At 43.3% G+C, this 22604-nt stretch overlaps 1 protein-coding gene across 1 annotated transcript in view; it reads left to right on the top strand.

Moving 5' to 3' along the window:
* SLC1A2 (solute carrier family 1 member 2) overlaps positions 1-22604 on the top strand; it is a 50419-nt gene that overhangs the window by 8774 nt on the left and 19041 nt on the right. The window contains exons 4-7 of the mRNA XM_068554638.1: positions 1315-1483; positions 5864-5990; positions 13386-13619; positions 18593-18787. Coding sequence (XP_068410739.1) covers positions 1315-1483; positions 5864-5990; positions 13386-13619; positions 18593-18787 — 725 coding nt within the window. The remainder of the gene's footprint in view (positions 1-1314; positions 1484-5863; positions 5991-13385; positions 13620-18592; positions 18788-22604) is intronic.

Genomic DNA, 22604 nt, shown 5'->3' with positions numbered 1-22604 from the left:
GTTGAGGTCCCAGTTCTCCCAATAATTCTATGATGTCTGATGAGTCACTTGACTTCTCCATGCCCCCTCTTCTGTATCTATGCAGGCTTCAGCCATCTGTCGCCTACTACGTGCCGGCACTGACATTCTAGGATTCTGCATGACTTCTATTTTAATGCCCCTGCAGGTAGTGTTTCTCTGGGCTTAGACGTGAGTTTTCACAGCATGCAGGGTGCCTGGCACCTTTAAAAATAGGGTGGCCGCCCCAGATGTCGAGGAATAGCATGAGAGCTTCTTAGGGGGCCGCTTGCACAGGGATGCTTGGGAACATTGAGCAAGGCTTGGCGTCACCTCCTCGAAGGAGTGGGTGTCTTCCCACCTTACATACGGAATATGAGCCAGTGACCCTGCCATGGGGGCTGCTGGCAGCTGGCACATCTGGCAGCTACACGGAGATTCCCAGCAGAGCCAGGCTCTGGGAGGCGCCTCCGTGAGAGTGGGCCTGTGAAGATTCCGTGCGATAGGAACCAGGCAGGGAGAAGCGAATCACGTGGATCATGAGATGCTGATCTGACTTCCAACAAGACCCCTGCCCTCCTGTTCCTGACCAGATCCAGGACCCTCCACAGGGGCTGGCAGGTCATCCAACTGGGTCTCACATTTGCTACTATCTCCATGGGAATGAAACAAGCAGACAGGCATCCCTCAACCTGAAGCTTGGGTCCCGTTACCAATCACACTGCTTATAGTAGTTACAAAAGAATGTTATAAATCCCATCATTATCGTGGGATGAGGACAGTCGTATCCCACTGTATTTGTGCCATGAAGCATCACTCTGTCAAACACACACATATAAAGTATTCCCCAATTTCATAACCTTGTTTGGCCATTTCTTTCTTTTTTTTTTTTTTTTTAATAAATTTATTTATTTATTTATTTATTTTTGGTTGTGTTGGGTCTTCGTTTCTGTGCGAGGGCTTTCTCTAGCTGCGGCGAGCGGGGGCCACTCTTCATCGCGGTGCGTGGGCCTCTCACTATCGCGGCCTCTCTTGTTGCGGAGCACAGGCTCCAGACGCGCAGGCTCAGTAGTTGTGGCTCACGGGCCTAGTTGCTCCGCGGCCTGTGGGATCTTCCCAGACCAGGGCTCGAACCCGTGTCCCCTGCATTGGCAGGCGGATTCTCAACCACTGCACCACCAGGGAAGCCCGCCATTTCTTAATTATAATATTTTTGACATATTGGGAATTCAAAAATTTATGTAAGCGGCCAGGCTTTTGGTGACCTTTTGCACCAAACCTCTCATCTTTATGGTTTTTTTTTCCCCACTCCATTAGATTCAAACAGTGACAAAGAAAGTCCTGGTGGCCCCTCCATCAGACGAGGAGAGCAATGCCACCAGTGCTGTCCTCTCGCTGTTGAATGAGACTGTGACTGAGCCGCCTGAGGAGACGCAGGTGGTTATCAAGAAGGGCCTGGAGTTCAAGGACGGCATGAATGTCTTAGGTAGGCACACTGGTCTTCATCTCCTTGGGGGAGGTGCCTCTGCCGGGGCCACGTGGCCAGCTTTCCCTGCAGGTCAACACCTAGGCGACCTCGCTTCCTTCTCAGAAAGCCGATCGCCCTGCTGTCCTGTAGGTGGAGCAAGAGGCTGTCTCTGGGGAGCGATTTGAGGGTCACTGGGCCTGAGAACTGAGAGGTGAAGCACGAGGGAGACGGGCAGGAGCCATACCATGTGGGGACGTGGCAGCAGGATTGGGGTATGGGCGAAGCGAGGGGACTGACATTCACCGGGCACATCCCCCCACTTTCTGCGTGGTGTTGGCAAGTCACTTTCTCTGACTCTCCATTTCGTGAAGTTACACATCCAATCCTTTCATTTCCTAAGCATTTTTTTTTGAGGCGCCCTTGTGTCTGTCCCAGGACTATGCTAGGCATGGGGGCTGTCCCACCGCAGCCCTCACAGTCTGTAAACAAACGCAGTGCTATCAGGAGTGAAAGTGTTGGCGTTGGTGCCAAAACGGGCTTAGCAAAAGGAGACTGTCTGGTTTAACTTTCTGGGATTTCAGTGAGCTTGGAACCTTCTGAGAGTGTCATCCCAGGGGTTCTTTGGCTCTGACGTTAGACTGGTTTGTATCCAGTTTGGATCCCTTATGGACCACTCACCGGTTATCTAATCATGGGCTGGCTGCTCCACTTCTTAAGATTCATCTGTAAAGTGGGCATGGGGTTGGCATTTCTCCTGTAGATCATTGTGAGGATTCAATGAGATTGTGCACGTAGGCACAATGGTACGCGCCATATGCTTTATCATGTGAGCCGCTGTCATCATTAAAGGCCGGGGGTGGAGCGCTAAGCTGCTCAGTAGAAAACACCCCACAGAGGATAGAGACTCCCCATTGTGTGGGTGACTCCAGTTTGCTCACTTTACTCCCCATCCACCCTCTGGGTTCACTCCCCCCACCGTAATAACCCGCATCCACTGTTAGAATGGTGTCCCAAGACAAGACATTTGGTCATAAGCTGGGAGAAATGGGAAATCTATGTGGAAGAAGTATGTTGATCCACGCAAGCGAGATTTCCAAGGATTTGAATGAGAGCTGTTTAGAAAAGGTTGAGCTCACTTTACCATCTAGGAGATCAAGTGCCCTTGTCTCTTTGATAGGGGCATCCGATAAAATACAGGGTGCCCAGTTTCATGTGAATTTCAGATAAACAACAAATAATTTTAAAGTGTTAAGTATGTCCCAAATATTGCATGGGATATACTTGGACTAAAAAATTTTTTTCATTGTTTTTCTGAAATTCAGATTTTACCTGGGAGTCCTTTTTGTTTGTTCTAAATTTGGTCACCGTTCTCCTTACTTATCCAGAATGGTGGAGAAACAGAGGTGGAGGGAGCAGGACTTCCCGGCCAGTGAAAAGTGTCTTTTTCTTTGACCTGGCAGGAAGCGGAGAGTGAGGGAAGAGATAAGCTGACCAGGTTGCCAGGCAACAAAAGATCAATAAACATTGCTGACAACCAGTGGGAGGCGAGAGGAGGAAGGAGAGAGGAGAAAATAGGAGAGTTCCTCTGAGAAGGAGGGTTTGCAGATATCCTCAGCATCCAACCCTGAGTGGCTCTTCTCTCCCACTGTCCAGATATCTGTGACCCTTTCAGGCATTCCCAAATCCCCTTGCCCCCCAAACCCTATGGTCAAAGTGGCCCCACTATTTTCTACTGTGGCCGTGAGTAATGGGGCCAGAGCTTTGGGGTGAATCATTCAGAAGACTTTTGTGGTCATTTCCAGAGTCCTGGTGGATTCTGGGAAGTCACATGACCTTTGGCTGTACCAGGGAGTTTCAACACAATTCACGACTCTCTCAACCCCAGTGACCAAGTCTACGAGGGCTTTGTTCAAATGAAACACCCCTGTTCCAGCGAGCTCAATGAGGCAGTGTTTACAGAGGGAAATGCACAAGCTGGCTGTGGGTTTCCAAGTGCAAATTGAGGCTCTGGAAAGCTAAGGGAAGTTAGACTGTTGAGAAACTTCCCATTTACAAATCATGGCTGAAATAAGGTTCTTTCCATTGTCTTCCAAGGGCAGAGATGGTGGCCTTTTTTTTTTTTTTGGTTTTGGTTTGTTTTTCGGTTTTGGAAAGTCCCGAGGATCAAGCATTGCAAGAGTGAAGATAAAAATCCTGGCTCTGGCCCCCCACTTCTTTAAAGACTCCTTTCTTTACCCCCAAGACCTCCAGACTGCTCCGGGGCTCTACTTCAATCCCAACCACTTAAATCAACTCCTGTGAGATAGCGCTCCTTTCAACATCTCTCTCTTACACTCATAGAGATGGCCCGTTTCTGGTGACCCTGCCAGGGGAGCTATTTTATTCTAGTTCTTTGGGACCTTGAGACCTTGAACATTTTCTCTTAAAATTTCCAAATGGAATTAACCAAGTGATACTAGCTATTCTCAGCCAGAATGTTCACAGATCATTGCTCACCACACACCTAGCAAACTCCTCTCCATGGGCTTGACAAGAGCCTGAATTTGATTTCCTCCATTACCACAGAACTAGGTCACTCTCTCCTGTCACTCTGATTCTAGGTCACGCTAATTCTCATTAAGCCTTTGTGTTATGGCCAATAACTCACTTGTAAGTCACTAGTTAATCTTTCTGGCCAAGAGCTAAAAAGGGGAAATATTAAATACCAAGGATTAACAATTTCAGTGCAAGTGCTAGATTCTTTTTGCTGAGGGTAGCAAAGGGTAGTTGAACAGTCTGGGTTGCCATGTGCTTGGTGTGGGAGGTGAGTGGTTTTGGTGACTAGAGAAAAGGTAAAAGCAGAGGTTCAGAAAGAATTTTCCCCTAAGAGAATCATATTATAATGCTATCATTTACTTTGATACAGCTCAAGACTGCAGGCATAAAAGGACGGACGCAATAGGAAATTGGATGGAATAGGGAGGGACTGGAAATGAAGTCTGCCAAAGTGGGACAGGGTAGGTGTAAGGAGAGGAGGGAGAGAGAGGGAAGAGTGGATGGCCCATACTGCAGGTCAGAGAAAAAGTCAGATGGGCAAGCAAGGGCCCGTTGCCAAGGGGACAATTACATTGATTTATAGTCCATGCAAGTCTTCAGAGTTGGAGCCCCAAGATTGGCAATAACATATTGGGAGCTGGGGGGCACATGATGACTGGTTATCAGAAATCCGGAGAGCCTTCAGGCAGTAACAGGGACGTCCGTTAGCCATGTAGTGTGCCCCAGTCCCTGGGAGGGTCTGGGTGAGACTCCAGGGTGAGAGGCTGAGGAAGAGGGGTGGGACAGAGCGGTGCCAGAGAAAGTATTATGGGGAGAGAAAAGCCAGGTCTTGCCTTGGAGGAGCTAACATATCAGGCAGGTTCCCTGGACAGATACTCAGGGAATGAGGTAAAAGGTAACATAGAAATAAGACCCAAGGTTGGCTGTTGGGCTTGGTCCAGGACCTAGTGCAATTTGATGCCAGCATCAAGAGGTGGGGACAGGGTTCCTCAAATCCTCCTGGCCTGGGATTAGATTGACCCTGGGGGCTGGGGGGAGGAGGGCTGCATTTAGATGGAAGTCAAGTGATATCAAGTGAAGGGAGAGGAGGGCCAAGGGGCTAGGAAGCAACAAAGACTACGTTCTCACTTTATGATCCTGAAAAAAAAAAACACAATAAAAAAGAAAGCGTTGTAACCATTTTGACCATGGAAAGAATGATGATGAATTAATAAATAACAGGTTAAATCCAAACAAATTGGGTCATTTGGGGTTTCCCAACTGTTTTGGATTTTTCATTGCTTTCCCTTGGATTTTTCAAGATTCTTCCTCCTTCTCCAATTAGGCACACAGCAATAGGAAAAATATTTTATGTTTAGGATTTTCCTAGAGTGAAACATACCAGCCATGCATTAACTTGGGATAACACCAAACTCATATAGACATAACCCTGGCAGAGACTGAATTGGCTAATTGGTCTCTGCTCTTCTAATATTGGCTCCAAAGTTTGTATGATAACCCCCAAGTCCCAACAAGCCTTCCTTCTTTAATCTATGTACTAATGGAATCTGCTTCCACATGATTTCATAAGTGAGGAGGAGAGAGAAGAGGGTACTTTTTCGTTTGGAATGAAAATGAATTCCTTTTCTCCAAGCAAATAACCTGCTTGCAGTTCAACTTGCTCATGTGGAAAGTATTCAGGAAAGCCGTAATTATCCAGGGGAAAAGTGGGAAACATAATGCTTTTGTCTTTTAATGCCTAATTCATAGGGTAACAGGTGGTAAGAATGTGGCTCCATTCATTATGGGGGATAGCAATGAACAAGGGAGAAGAAACACATACTTTGTAATTTGTCCTTCTGTGTCCTGTGATTCACCCAACAGGTCTGATAGGGTTTTTCATTGCTTTCGGCATTGCCATGGGGAAGATGGGCGAGCAGGCCAAGCTGATGGTGGAATTCTTCAACATTTTGAATGAGATTGTAATGAAGCTAGTGATCATGATCATGTGGTAAGTGGGCTTGTTCTTACTTCATGGTGGTGGCTTGTGAGATGGTCTTGGGGTCGCCAGAGGGCACTGGAGCCCTCCCAGCAGGAAAGAGTGGGCAGGCATGAACCAAGCAAAGGGCTCTCCAGAAAGACTTTGAGAAAGGGATGAAAATCTCTTTTTTGGAGCTTTCACTAGAAAATGGGCTGGAAAACTATAGCCTGTGGGCCGAATCTTATCTGCCATTTGTTTTGTATGGCCCGTGAATTAAGAATGGGTTTTACGTTTTTATTTGACTGAAAAAAAAAAAATCAAAAGAGTAGTACTATTCCACGACACGTGAAAAGTATGTGAAATTCACATTCAGTGCCCATAAATAGTTTTGTTGGAACCCAGCCATACCTATTCGTTCATGTATTGTCAAGGGTTACTTTTGTGCGAAAAGACAGAGTTGAGTAGCTGTGACCAAGACTGTGTAGCCTGCAAAGCCTAAACTATTTAGTACTTGGCCCCTTACATTAAAAAGGGATGGCCCCTTCCATCCCTGCCCTGGAAGAAAAGACTTAAAAAAAAAAAAAAAAAGAAAGGACAGAAAAGCTGAAAAAAACAATTAGTAATCCTGAAGCTGAGCAGTATCAGGATACACTAAGACACGGCCAAGATCTCAGGGATATGGCATGACCCAGGGTGCATGGACGAACCACTGCGCCAGTATTCTGGTGTCCAAAAGCAATGCACCTTAGACCTGGGTTACTCGTGACTCATATAGAAAAAAAAAAAAAGGCAGTTCTCAGGCCATGCAGGAAAAAGTGAAATCACAAAAGATTAGAACTGTAAGGGCTCTTGGAAATCTGGTCCCACTCTCTGGTTTTACAGCAGAGAAAACTGGTCCAGAGACACTAAATCTTGATTCTTTAACATCATCATGATCACCATCATCATCACAACTCTCTTTTACTGATTTCCTCTTATCTGCCAAGAGCCATGATAGGGCTTCATACCTACCAACTGTAATCCCCACAACCCTGCAAAGATGGTGTTATGGTTCCCATTTGACAGAAAAGGCAACTGAGGCTCACTGAGGTGAATTAACTTGCTTAAGAGTAGACAGCTAGGGAGAGGAAGAGCTGGAGTTTATGCTGATATCGAAATCTCTGATATGTAAGTGGGTGGGGTTTTTTTTTGCTGTTGTTTGAATCAAGTAAGCAATATTGTCTCCACTTCATTTCACGTGTGTTTATGGTCAGTGGTTCTGAAGTATAGGGTAGCCCAGAGCATAGGCTTTCCTTCACCAAGGAAACTGTGTCACCTCCAGTCACTGGAAACTTCTCGTGTCTGGTATCTATCCGACAGAAAGATTTTTACATACGTTCATTTCAGACCCCTACGACGGTCCTGTATGCCTGCCTAGAAATAAGACCAAACCACACGTGTGTTCTATTCACCACAGGAATTCTGCGTTACGGATTCCCTGGCTCCTCCTTCTCCGGTGCTCCCCACCAGCCTTCCCAATCCGCCTCCGATCCTCCTCCGATTCTACGTGTCTTCCCCTGAAATTCCACCTTCGTTCTCTCTTCCTTTCCTTGGCCCTTACTCCCAACTTACAAGGGCACAATCTGTTCTCGACTTATATTTTATCTCCAAACATGATGATGTGCCTGTAGTAAATTCTTATTAAAACTTTAGGAACGAGGGGGCTAGCTGAAGGCCCCAGGGTCCTAGATCAAGAAGATGTTTCCCATGATTTCATGAACCATATTTAATAGGTCTGGCTTGTGTTGGTCCTTGCTTTCTTGTACTTCGGAAACATGGAAAGGATGCTAGTACAATAGCGTGTTCTTTTCGATTCTTGTACTGATTCTTCATCTTCCCAGTCAATGCTAGATTTCTGAATATTTCTTTTGTGTGAAGATTTAAAGTCACACACGATGTCATGCTGTAAAAATACTTTAAAAGTCTTTTAAATCCATTCTGAGCTTGCTGAGAGATTAATAAATGGTAATATATGAAGCAGACTAGGCCTCTTGGTTTTAAACCTTAGGATCTGCCTTCATTTCCTAAAGTTCCTAGCAGAGTGAGCACCCTAGCTCTGAATATGCAGTCCATTTTTCTGTATTATGACGCCAGCGATGTGGGTCATGTATGAAGATTCCTTCCTTTATCCACACCACTGTCATTTCCACTGAGCCCTTGAAGCGGAGGGAATCTTCTAGGAAATCAGATGAGTCATGGGATAAAGCGTAGCCTCCCTTCTCTGCAGGGATGGAGTGGGTGTGGATCGAGAAGTTTCCTCTTCACTGAAACCAAATCTCCTAAAGATTTAGCATCATATCCCAGGAGATGAAGAGCAATTGTGAGTCAGGAATAGGACCTACGGAACAGTTTCTGACAGCTGTTGGGTTACCTCATCTAGGCCAACAGTCCGGAGGGTGTAATATGACGTGAGATGCCAATCCTACACATTTCTTTCATTCTTTAGCTGCCTCATCAGCAAGTGAAAACGATGTGTGTGAGAAGGTTCTGGATAAAACAACCAACCACTCCTTAACTGACACCCTCAAAGCTTAAATCATCAGAGTTCTTTCATAGTCTTCTCTACGTGGTAGTAAGAAGAGCAGTAATAGCAAAATGCATCTTTGAGGGGATTACTATTATTCTAACAATAATTATTATAAAATTATAACAGAATTATTAAATTCTTGCTATATGCTTAGTACTTTGTCAATTACTGTCCTGTACCTATTATTGAGACGATAATAATATTATAATTATTATTAAATCACAATTAAGATTTACCAGGTTCCTGCTGTATGCTTAATACTATTCCAATACTTTACGTGCATTGACTCATTTATTTTTCACAATAATACCTAGCAAAAATAGGTACTTTGGTGAGCCCTATTTTCCAGAGGAGAAAACTAAGCACAGAGGTTAACTCATTGCACAGCCTAAGTAATTGGAATTATAGAGAAGCATTACCTAAATCAACTTCCATCTGACCTCAGACTGGATTGAACCCAGGATCCTCCTCTAACTAGCTGTGTGACTTTAGGTAAGTTAGAAACACGCTAAACCCCTCATCCTGATCTGTGAAATGGATTGATCATAGAATCCATATCATAGGGTTGCTGTGAGAATTAAGTGAAATTGTGACCAATAGTTATGGAGCATTTCCTATGTGCCAGGACCTGTCTGAGCATTTTGTATGACCTAGTATTATTGTTGTTGTTACACTGTAATTACCATTATTATCAATTCAATCTGTAACCCTTTGCTTCTCTGTATTTGTGAATTCCTTAAGAATCCTGCAAAGCCCTCTGAATCACCAAAAGAAAAGAAAAACCTTCATTTCGGTGTGATTTTCATATCCTCAGTTTTTCGCGAAGTGCTTTAAAACATGTTTTTCAAAATCTGCAAAACTTAAATAGAAAGTAAAACTTTTCATAATCTCACCACCGTAGAAACATAAAGTGAGAAGTGAAATCTCTGCTCACTCTTTCAATTCTCCCTCCCAGTTAACCCACCACCACCACCATCCATCCATCCACCCATTCATTCCTTCACTTCCTAAATACTCGAGCACCTCTTCCATGCCGACAACAATTTCAGGAGCTGGTGATATAATGGAGCCTGGAGGCTCCATGAACTGACGACTTTCGCTCTATCCTGATGAAGAGTTCTAATCCTCATATGGTAACTCTCAGCAAAAGTCACTTCTTGGATAGCCAGAACCTTTCCCTAAGTGGACTGGGAAAGTGGAGATTTGTGTTACTTCCTTACCCTGAGTACCGAGAGCACCTTAGGTAACTCTTGGAATGTATGTTTAAGTCTTTACTGACAGACTCTTCCAACTCTTGAGTTCTCTCGAAATCTGTCCCAAACTGGCGGAGTGGTGTTGCTGTTGGCAACATGTGGGACAGAACCAGAGTGCCTTTATGGCAGGACTGAGAAAGTCCCTCCGCTTACCTCCACTCCAGGTGTCTGGCCCACCATCTGTCCTACGCCTGAAAGTCCCAAAGTTATCACTTTAGTGGGTTAAAACCAAAGGCCTTGAATAAGGTGCAGCTAAATAAAAAGTAAATGGTTTCCAAAGACTAACCAAGGACTATCTGTATTTCATCAGTTGCAGATCAGATTTTATTCCTGGAAACACTGATTTATTTGGAAACATTGATTTCCAAGCACATCAGAATCACCCGGGAACTTGTTTGAAATATAACTGTCCCAAGGCCAGCTCCAGGAAATTCTAACTCAGTAGGTATGTGGTGGGTCCAGGGGATCCATATTATTTCAGGCAGGCCAGGTAATTCTGGGGCAGGGGTCTACGGATGCACTGACTGAGTTCGGGGTATGTTAGTGCTGTGGATGGTCTGTTTGTGGAGTAGGGAGCAGACCTGAGGGGGCATCTTGGCTGGAACCTTAGGATGACAAGGACGGAGGCGCAAAGTGGGCAGAGGCAAGAATGGGTGATGCAACAGTAAGAAAAAGATGCCACAGGCCAGTCCTGGATGAATCAGTGGCTTTGAAAATGAAGCCCAGAGCTGAGGATATAGCCAGTCTCAGGGCAGCATGGGAGCCATTCCCTCTCCCAGCTCTGTAGTTATGTCCTTCTAATTTAGAAACGGGTCCAACAATTACTGGGCATCACTTGGCTTCAGAACACTCGGGAGCTCTCAGCCTCTTTATACACTTTAGTTTATGGCTTTGTTTGCTTCATCTCAGAAACTTTAAATGGTGACCTTGAGCCCTGAACATTTGCCTTTTCTTTTCCATTGAGTATATTTCCAACAAGGTAATTCATTAATATGGAAACCCAGGAACTCAGAAGCTCCAGCTCCTGAGTGGAGGCTTAAACTACCTGCTTTGAAAACAGGTGCAGGGAAGTAATGACCCCAAAAAACAGCTTAGAACAAAGTCTCTTTCCCTGTCCTAATTAATGCTCATTCTAGTTCCAGAGACCAAAGTGTTTGGGTTAACTAGGGCCCCTGCTTGCCATATTTATTTACCCTAACACTCTACCTTCTGGCCTTTGAATGGCACTGTCCATTTATAGTGGGGACTCAGGTTTCTCCCAGCGAGCTGAGTACTCTGGAGATAACCTGTTACCTCTCTCTAACATTTGGTTCTGGCAGATGTGTTCTCCAGGGGTCTCTATAGCTGGTCTTGCTTGGCAAAGAGCCTTGAAAACATTTTCTCTCCCTTCTACAAATCGCTTGTCCTAGAAGAGCAGGAAAATTGAATGGCACCCAAAACAGCTTGTATTTGCGTTTTTCTGGAGATCTCTAAGGGGTGATTGGTGCTTGGGAAAGAATTAGTCTCTTGGTTTATGAAGCTAGATGCTTGTTGGTTTTATCAGAAAATGCATTCTGCTTAGCTGTTTACAATCTCAGGGAACACAGAGCTGGCCCCTGAGACCACCCGACTGATCTATGAGATGTTGTGACTATGGGCACAGCAAGAAAATATAAAATGGTGAGAAAGCCAAAGGTTTAATGACTTGACTCCCTAATTCCTGGGGAAGCAGCCCTCAAACATCGCCAGCCTTCACCTCCAGGAACGGAGAAAGGGAGACTACAGGCTAGATGCTCCTCAGGGAGAGTAACTACGCTCATGTTTTAACTACTTAGTGTCAGTTACAAATCAGCTCTTTCAGGAGAAGATTCCTCTTGAGAAAATAGTTTGGACGTAAAAACATCCGCAGTTGGGTGGAAGTAGCCCGTGAGATGCCTTAGAAAACCTCTTCAACTCAGACTTGACTCATTACGCATAGGTGATGAGGGGACATGGGGTAGATGTGTGAAAACAGAACCTGCAAGGGACTCCTGTGTCAGGAGTCAGAGAACTAATGGCACTGACAGGGATGGGGGAGGGACTTTTGATAGTGCGTACATATGCATGTTCAAAAACGTAATCCTCACAGCAATCCCATGAGGTTGCAGGTAGCCTCTCTAAGCCTCGACTTGCACATCTGTAAAATGGGAATAAGTCACTAACCAAGGTCATATAGCTGGTAAGTGGCTGGACAAGCTCCATGTCTCGTGTAATTGTGTATATGACTCTCGTCTACTCCTCATGGCTTTGCTTTAACCCAGGAAGTGCTTTTGCTCCAAACACAACTGAAAAAACAAAATCCACCAAATCTGCTTGCTGGCCCTCTCTTTTTCCTGACTCCCCTCCCCAGGCTGGGAGCGTGACTTCATTTGCCCCACAGTCTTTCTTTCAAATATGTTCATAATTCTTAATAAGGTGTCAACGTTCCCACAAACATCTTCATTTCAGTCAGAAGTGTTACAGGCTGAACAAGTTCATGCTCCAACACCACCAGATTAGGCAATAAAAAAAGGGTATTGCCAAACGTGCAAAAAGTATACCCAAGGTGAGAGAGAGCATGGTTAGCTGACTCAAGAGTGAGGACAACAGTAGATTGTTTCCAAGCATGCTATAAAAGAATAATAATATAGAAATATAAAATAAGTCTATTTTAGGATAGATTGGTAGAGAACAAATTGTCTGCTTATGTACAAAAAGCTACAATTGCTCCTTCAAGGAAGTGGTTTGGTTGGTAGGGATGAAAACCCCCAGTGGTAGAGTTTCACACATCTGAGATTATCCTCCTCCTCCTTCTTGTTTTCATGGTCTTGGGTCAGTTATTTAACTTTTCCAAACCTCAATTTCCTCATTTGCCAAACAGGCATAATGATTCCTTGGTTTTAGGGTTTTGTGTAAGAATTAAGCGTGTGGATGTCTCCCCATATTCTTGAAACACGATGAATGGCAGCCAGCATTACTGTTGGAGTAGGTATGGAAAGAAACACTTTCAGACTTGGAAGTAATAAAACCACATTTCTCTAAACATGCTTCTTGGCTCAGATGGTTTTCTTGTTTGGGCAGCTCTCTCTCTCTCTCTCAGTGTATTTCCTAGATTCCTTCCAAGGCAAAAACAAAGCACTATTTACAAACACCAGTGTTTGTAAATTGGTGAAACTCTAATGAGCTTTCTGAGAAGCTCTAAATTTATTCTCAATTTTCGAGGAAGGAGATCTGGAACAGAGAAATCAAATAAGATTCTCAAAGATGTAACCTGGGTGTCCCTCGACTTTTATCTTGGTGCTTCCTTAAGAGGTGGTAAAGCGTGTCTCCTTTAGCCCTAAAAAATTACCTGAGCAACAAAGTTTGCCTTGGGATTTTTCATCAAAGCAGGGGCCACCAGGTCCATAGGAAATATTTCAGATAATGAGGTTAGTCGGAAGCAAAATATAGCATCTATCGAATCTCATGGTCCTCTTTTGGCAACACTCTGTACAGGAATGCAAAGGGTTTTCCTCAGCGTGTGGTACGAAGGAGGGCCCTGATTTAAATTCTGAATCCCATCACCAGCTCTTCAATGCTTTTTTTTTTTTTTTCTTTTATGTTTTTCAGGTACTCTCCCCTAGGTATCGCCTGCCTAATTTGTGGGAAGATCATTGCAATCAAGGACTTAGAAGTGGTCGCTAGACAACTGGGGATGTACATGATCACGGTGATTGTCGGCCTCATCATCCATGGGGGCATCTTTCTCCCCTTGATTTACTTTCTAGTGACCAGGAAAAACCCTTTCTCCTTTTTTGCTGGAATTTTCCAAGCTTGGATCACTGCCCTGGGTACCGCTTCCAGGTAGAGAATGCAAGAAATCACTGTTGTTTCTCTCTGCTCATTCCTTTTACTTCTTTGTCACTTCCTCTTTTTCAAAACCTTCCCATCAGAGCGTTCAGTGAGAACACTTTTCACATATTTTAAAAATATTTTTGAAAAAGTGGAACACTTTAGATTCTTTGCTCCTTTTAGGAACTTTTAAGCGTTCTGATGAACTTTTTGCTGGTATGCAGCTGTCTTAGAACTATGATCTCATATTGTTTCCCAGGTGAATACATGCTATTCATCTCTAGGCATAATTTGCCACATATAGCATTAGTTCAGTTTTAAATGTTTTCCAAAAGGGTGTAACAGGATGTTATTTTATTTAAGAAATTCTCTCACCTGTGATTTGAGAAAGGCTATTATATCACTGTATTGGAATAATTTTTCAAAAGTAGGAGAACAAGGTTTTGCAGGGTAAACGGTAGGGTAGGTGAGATTTTTCAAACAAACCGGAAATCAGACAAGTCTTTGAACCTGTAATGGACTATTCTGCCCCATTGATTTTGAGGAAAGTCAGGTTGGCATTGATTTGACCTAACATTGACCGAGAGTCAGTTGCTTCTTCATTACCTAGTCCCAGTGCCTCCCAGAAGCCAGTGAGGGCTCCAGATATGCAAGCAAAAAAACCTCTTTTTTTTTTTTTGATATCATCTTGGACTGAATTTAGCAAAAATAAAACCAACAACCCAACAAAAACAGATACATAAGAAACAGCCAGCAATGTAGAATTTCAAAGACTAAAAGAGTTTTATTCTTTCAGCCTGCAATATTTGCTTTTATGTCTGCATGTGTATCCTTGGGTCACAAAACAAAGACTGAGGCCATAAAGCAGGTGGCAGGGAGGCAAGTAAACTCTGCAACCCATAGCTCAGCGTTATCTCTGGAGTCACAGGTTGACAGGTCCTTGTTACAGAACCCATGACCACTCACTGCCAGGGAGGCAGCTGCTCTGTGACACAGGGAGACTGCTTTTTTTTTTTTTTCAAACTACTGAGCAGTCAGTCAGGTTTTTCTTAAGTGACCTAACAGGCCAATAGTGGTGACAACCTGGGAAAGCCAAATTATATTTCCATCTTGCAAATCAGTGAGAATTCTGTACTAGTAGAATGTGAGGTTTCAGAAAAAGCTAAAATGTATACAATTTGGGAGATCTAGATTCTGCATTCAGTTTCCCAAGATGAAGGGAAACACTTCAAAATTTCCTTTTTCCTTCTTGGTCCTATACATTTCTTATCGCTAAGTATTTCTATCCGTAAAGATTTTCTCTTTTTGGTGAAAAAGTTAACTTTTTTTTCAAAAATGAAAACAATCATGTTTAGTTTTATTTTTGATTTCTGGTTATGAGCATGGTATTTGGTCATTATGAAAAAGTTCAGACAGTGTATAAAATTTTGGAGGAAAAAAAATGGGCAACACCACTGATAACTGGTAGTAACCTTTTTGTTAATCTTTACAGTTATGTACATTTCCAGTTCTTATTATGTATAGATATTGTACACTGCTATTTTCACTGGTCAACATATCATAAAAGTTATATCTATTAATATAGCTCTTACTATAACTATTACTACATATCTATTACTACTATTTTTAAACTTCATAATAATATACTGTGGGTACTACAATACATCCCCCACCCCAAATGTACATTTGAACCTTGTCTATTAAACAGGGCTGTGACAAGCATCCTTGTAAATACATTTCTGCAAGGATGTCTGGTGATCCCCTCAGGATAAATTTCTAGAAGTGGAATTTCTGAATCCAGTGGTAAGCACCCTGATGGTTTTGAAACATATCACCAGATTACTATTTAGAAAAGTACATTCGTTTATGTACCCACTAACTGGGCATACGAGTGTGCCTTTACCCACCTGCTCATCAACACTGAACATTATCTGTCACTTTAATACTTTCAAATCCTATTGGAGAAAAGTGATCTCACTGAATTTGCGTTATTTTGATTACTAGCGAAGGGAAAACATCTTTTTTATGTACTTTTTGACCATCCTTCCCTCCCCTCCTCTGCCCTGTGAATTGTTTGTGAGCTTAATTTCCTGTTGGGGTGTTTATCCTTTCCTGATTGGTTTTCACCTCTCTACATGTATAGAAATATCAACTCATGTGTCATATGTTGTAAATAGTGTCCCCCTTCACTTGACATTTGTCTTAAAAACTTACAGCGCTTTTTGCCACTAGCAGGTTTTAATTTGTATGTAGTCAAAGTCGTCAGTGTTTTCCTTTGGTATTTAGAACTTTGATTTTGCTTAGGAATATCTTTTCCACCAAAGATTATAAAATATAACTTTATATTTTCTTCCAATACCTTTATGGTTTTGATATCTACACTATTACAAAATATTATCATTACCTTTTCTTTTGAATGACTAGACAATTATCCTAGTCCCTTTATAAGACAAAGGTAAATCTTAAAAGCATAGGGAAAACCCCAAATCATATTTAAATCAAAGACAAATTCTTGGGTGATCTGACCAAGACCACAAACATTAGACTCATATTTCCCCCTTGCCCTGTATTTCATCTGAAAAAAAATATGGTTTTAATCTTTGGTTAAAATGTGGCTTTTGCCTAGATGAGGAATTTCTTTTTAAAAAAAGTCACTGTAGCAGGAGTCACGTACTAAGAATTAACTCAGGGTTTATTTGCCATTATGACCACAGGGGGAAAGCCCTGGGACAGCCAGCGCTAAATATACTTTCCACCTCCTCAGACGCTGGACTGAATGAGGATGTGCAGGGGAAGGGTTGACCCCGTTTTCTCAATAGGCACAGAGGCTGGTGTCAGGGCAGCTGAATGGAGTGGGCATGGCCTGCGACACGTCTCTCTGCATCCCTCTGACTTCCGAGTGTGCTGTTAAAACTAATCTGGATTAAAAAAAAGAAGAATCTCAAGTACCAGACAGTTATTATTAGCAACGTTTGAAGACTGTCATATGGCCACTGAGGCAGGAACCAAAAAAACAATGTCTGAATGTCAGCCTGTCAACACAGGAAAGAGTTAAAATTCTCAAGTCCCAGTTTGGACTGATGGGGTACATATGGATTTTTAAGACACAAAGCCTGTCCAGTAGTGACATTAAGAATATTTTCATGCCTTACCAGTTGTTTTCTCCAATCTGTTGAATTGTCTAAAGACCCTTTGATGACACTGTGGGAAAATGAATGCAGTGATAATAATGGATATATTCCAGTCCTCCCAGCAGTGTCCTAAGATTCATACTGATGAGAATTCAGCTGCCAACCATAGCCACGCAGCCATTTCAGACCAGTCATGGTGTCCTGGTAACCTCAAAGGGGTCTTAGGAAAGGGCTGGGAGTGCGTGAGAGAGGAATAAAGGGACACTAACTTCTCATTAAAACAGCTGGGGCAGCAAGCCAGGTACGATGGCACCCCAGCATGTGAATGAGGCCAGACTCCACACTTTTCTCCCTGGGCTTATAAGGTTTTGGTAATGAGAGGTCTCCAAACATCCATTTCTTCTCCCCACCTAAGACCAAAGAGGAGGCATGAGAGAGGCGCCTGATCTAAAATCACAAAGAATGTTCCAGTAAGATGACTCTGGTTTCCCTAAGGTTGTTAATAGGGCTTGTGGGTCCGTGGGTTGATAAGATGCAGATCTAGGAGACCCTAATTTTAGAGCTTCAGGGACCTTGGTTCTGCGTAGGCCCTGGAATCTGCATTTTACTTAGCATGCCTGAAGCTGATGGTCCTGTCCCACTCTCTGAGAAACTGACACCTCCGCAGGTGTCTTTGTCCAGCTTGGCTGGAGCCCTAATTCTGACAAGTAGAAGGAGGGAGCTACGACTAAGGCTGTAAATGCAAGAGAGAAAAATGTGCTGTCTGCACTGGGGACAGTTTGCTAACATTTGAATAGGAGAAAAGAGAATGTACCACAATGTACTCCCATGGCAGTTGGAATGTTCTACATTGCTTTCCATATCACTTAAACTTTGAAGCAAATCCGCCTGCCCTCCCATCACCTCTATCCACATGGAAATAATATTCTGGCTTTCAGCAACACTTGCTCTTATAGGTCTCCTGTTTTAGAAGACACAGAACATGTCAGGAGTTCTGGCCTTTGAGATTGATTCATATGGTCGTGAATTCCCATCCCATGCCTGGGAGGAGTGGGGGTGAAGTCACTCCACGTTGGGTCTTTGATTAGCTCCAGAGCACAGGCTTTTCTGCCCTATGTCATTGGAGAGACTGTAGAATTGGCAATGACCATTTTTCAGGGAGTTGGACTGTCTGTGAGGGTCCGCAGTGAATTGCTAGAAGCTTGGATTCTTGCTGAATGGTCCTTAACGTATTTGTCCAGCATTCTCAACATTAGCAGGCCCGGCTCAGGGCAATTCCCAGGGGCTAGATACAACCCATGTAGTCATCTTGTTGGAAACAGTGTTTCTAGCATGAAAGTATGGGTCATTCAAAAATTCCTCATTCCATCTTACTGTTGATAGCTGATCCTTTTCTGACACTTTTTTTTGGCAGCCCAATTGATGTGGGCAATCACATGGGCTTCAATATTTAATCCAAGATGGAAACAGTGACCAAAGGGAAAGGAGAACTTGAAGCTCTGAGTAGATCTCAAAAGCTAGAACCAACAAAAATATTTTGCTGACTATTAGCATCTTAATAAGATTGTATTTGAGCCCCCAAATCAATGGGCTTTTTTCTTCTTTATTATTAGAATTAAATTTTATTTGGATTTTATTTTTTAAATTTTTACTGGAGTACAGAACTCTACTCAATACTCTGTAATGGCCTATATGGCAAATCGATGGTTTTTAATTTAGCTCCAGACACTGCTTTTTTCAAGTCACATTGATTGGAACAAAAGAACAAAAACTTTGTGGTGGCATTTCGGTTTGTGCTTTGTCCTGCTTCTCTAAAGTGGACATAACTCTTGTCCCTCTCTCTTCGCCCCTTAGTGCCGGAACTTTGCCCGTCACCTTCCGTTGCCTGGAAGAAAATCTGGGGATTGATAAGCGTGTAACCAGATTTGTCCTACCAGTTGGAGCAACCATTAACATGGACGGTACAGCCCTTTATGAAGCCGTGGCCGCCATCTTTATAGCCCAGATGAATGGCGTCATCCTAGATGGAGGCCAGATTGTGACCGTAAGGTGAGTGAAATGGGTGGTGTGAGGCACTGAAACAACTTTTTACCTTATCCCCTTCCACACTAACTCCATTTCACAGAGGCCACTTGAACTGCTGTTCTCCAGTTAGAAGAATGGTGAAGGAAGTAAAGGAGAAGAGGAGCTACTGACAGGCTCAAAGGGAAGATCGGTTCAGGAAGGAATCAGGCTCATACTAATGCCTTATGTTTGTATTGCCCATGTGAAATTGCTTCAGAAATTTGATATTATTTGATTTTTGACAATCCTGTGACGTTGCAAGGCAGTTATTTATATGATTATTTAATAGATGAGGAAGCACAGGCTTCAAGGGGCATGGTAGTTTGTCTGAGGCTGTAATACCATCAGTAATGAGCCAGCAGGGCTGTCACTGGGGCCAACATCAACTGACTCTGGATCCAGTTTTTCTTTCATTAAAATATGTTCCCTTCAGCATTCCAAGGAGTGACGGCAAAAATGATGAAATACAGGGAGGAAGAGATTCCTCAATATAGCATAACATTATATTACAAATAACCAGCAAATATTTTTTTTTTGTTTTTACTAAAGGTATTTTTACCATATGTATTCATCATTTTAAAAAATTCGGAAAGAATACTTTCCAAGACGTCATTAAAAACACATCGCTTCTCCGCAAACTTAAAGATCACACCTACTTACATATATTAATTTATCTAATCCTCACAACCACCCTATGAGGTATGTACTTGTCTCAGTCAGCTCGGGCTGCTGTAACAAAATACCATAGACTATGGCTCAAACAGCAGATGATTATTTCTCACAGTTCTGGAGGCTGGGAAGTCCAAGATTAACGTGCCGGCGGGTTCAGCTCCTGGTGAATGTCCTCTTCCTGGCTTGCGTATGACTGCCTTCTAGATGTTTGCTCACATGGCCCTACCTTGGTGCACGGAGAGAGAGAGCGAGCTCTCTTACATCTCTGCTTATAAGGGCACTAATCCGATCATGAGGGCTCTACCTTCATGACCTAATTACTTCCCATGGCCGTATCTCCAAACACCATCACATTGGAGGTGAGGGCTTGAACAAATGAATTCAGGGGGGACACGACTCAGCCCATAGCAGTATTGTAGGGGAGCCTCAGTTTCCTGTATAATGGGTACAATAATCACATATTCTAGTGTGGCTGAGAGCATAGTCACCTGTCAATAAATGTTAGCTACTAGTATGATTACTATTACTGATGCTTAATAAAATACAGTACTCCTAGGATATGAAAGAAAAATGTGACTATGATATAGTGAGTGCCGTGATGTTACTCAGTGGAAAACATGCTTCGGGTCAGATTATCAAGCCATCTAAGTCCTGTCCTAACAGATTGCATGTGAGACTGCCAATCTCCCTTGCTTTAAAATTCAAAGACAAATAGAGCTTCTTAATGGCCCTGAATTCTCCGCATTGATGAAGCAACCATGCTTCCCATCAAGCTCACACCATTAGATGAGGACTTAGAGGTGAGAGGATGTACCAGTGAGTGACCAGGTGATTGAGACTGTGCTTGAATTATTTAAATGTATCCTTTATTTTAACAATGATATGACTGAGAATTTTCACTGGACAAAGGATAAAGTTGGCCAAATATATTTAATACTTGTGGCCCTGGCAAGTTCAGCTGAATCTGCCATATCTGTACATGTCACAAGGGCTGTCTCTGGGGGGACCGCCCCCTCTCCATGGAGTGTACGTAGTTCACTGTCTTCAATTTAGTCAGAAAAAAATAGCCAAGTCCAGCTTCATTGCTGTGCTTCCAAGTACATTCCTCATCTTTTCATTTCCCTGCAGGCAGGAGAACAGTGGCCAGGAATTCTCAGCAGATTCGTTAAGTCATAGCGTTTTCAATGTGAGGAGGAGTCAAGGGACATCAAAAGCCAGTGTGGTATTGGAATCAAGCAGACGAGTGTTCAGATCCCAGCAGACCATGTTCAAGCTGTGTGACCCTAAGTTTCTCCACCCTTCCAATCAGTGGTACTACCGTATGTACCTTGCAGGGTTACTGTGACGTTCTGCTGTGATTAATGTGTGTGTGTGGTAACTTGTACAACATCCAAGAACCAACCACAGGGAAATGAGTCAGGGAAGGACAGGAAAATCAGGAGGGGATAAAAGGACAGGGGGAGATCACCGCCCAGGGAGCTATTACAGGACTTAAAATGCCCCAGACACTCCACCTGTGGTCGGGTGAGGGTATAATTGGGATGGAGGAACAGAAAGAGAACCAGCCACCAGGAAGATTTCTTTATAGGATTTTGTCTCACACAACCAAGGGGTAACAAGACAATGTGGCCACAGTACACAGGGATGTGTAAGAGTGACTCATGTAACAGAAGCAACTGATGTTGTAAACAAAATTGCCGAAGCCAAGATCGTTGGAACTTGGGAAGTTCCCCTTCCCTGGTGTTCTGTCCATCTTGGGAAAATGACTGAGAATTCCCCCTGCCAACTCTTGGGACTAGGGATGTTTTCATTGCAAAGCAGCTCCGGTTGCAATGTGCCGGCCTCTTCTAAGTGCTTTATTTCTGAGCTCCTGATGCCTCTACAGTGAGACACCATTGTTATCTTCTTTTTTACAGATAAGAAAATCAAGGCACAGAGAGGTTAAGTAAGTTGCCCAAAGTCATGTGGTTAAGTGGCAGAGTTGGGATTTGAACCTAGGTCATGCAACTCTAGAACCTGCACTGATAACCACCACACACTACTACCTCCTATGACCTAGATGGATCTCCCGCAAAAATGGAGTTCTTTAAACCCTGACACCAACTCCACATTAATGGGGCGGGGGAAAAGCAAAGATGGGTTCTAGATCCCACCTAGGGGAAGTGTCTATTCTGTGAAAGCCTAAATGTGGGAAGGATGGCAATATGGAAAAACCAGTGCAAAACACAAAAGCTCCCAGGACCTTTCCTTCCTCATATGTAAGAGTAGGTAAATTTGGGTTCCTCTTGACTGTAAGACCAGGATTCTGTGCTTGGACACACCAGTTGGCAAACCAGTTTGGGAGTCTGATTCTTAGTTTCAAGCCCGAAGACCTACTGAAAAAATTCTGGAATCATATAACCACAAAGAAAGCAGCCCCTTTTTTCTTTTCAGCAGCCAGAAAAGCAAGTTGGAAATCCACGTTTTCATAAGCCTCCTTCCATTTAGAAATGATAGCTTTCGTAAATAACATCCGGAAAAGAGGAGAAAAAGTCACTGCCCTTTGCTGGACTACAGAGGCCCTCTGGTGTCTAGACAAGGCCCTTGAACCCTAGATTAAACCCTCTTCCGGAGACAACTTCAAAAATGGTGCTGGGTATGCCCTAGGCATTGCTTGGAAAGCAAGGGATGAGATGCTTCAGAAGGAAAGCCTCCTGTTATTTTATTGTCATTTCTTGGCACCCTCTTTCTGAATAATGTATTTTCCAGCCCATGGTGAAACGTCCAGGCATCTGAACCTTAATGTCATTCGGAATTCTTCTGATTGGTTCTCCCGATGTCCACTCAGTTGAGTCTGGATACTTGCTGTTCTGAGTTCTCATGTTAACATTGGCAACCTTCTCAGGCTCTTGCCACGTAGACTAGAAGTCTCTGGTTCTCACAGAGGCGTAAAGGGGTAAGCAGAAATGGATGCTGTGGTGTTCCTGTGGAAGGATTAAGGGTGACTTGTTTTTCTTCTTTAATATTCCCTTGCCTGCTTTTAGAGCCACGCTTACCTTGTTTGAGCCCTGTGATATATTCAGTGAATTGGATGTCATGATGGGGGTAAGACTCTCATCCATGAATTTATAAGTTTCCATCAAGGTTAAGC

This window comes from Eschrichtius robustus, chromosome 11 (assembly GCF_028021215.1).
Source record: "Eschrichtius robustus isolate mEscRob2 chromosome 11, mEscRob2.pri, whole genome shotgun sequence".
Lineage (NCBI taxonomy): Eukaryota > Metazoa > Chordata > Mammalia > Artiodactyla > Eschrichtiidae > Eschrichtius > Eschrichtius robustus.
The sequence above is the reverse complement of the archived record's forward strand: the minus strand, read 5'-3'. Positions and strand labels throughout refer to the sequence as shown.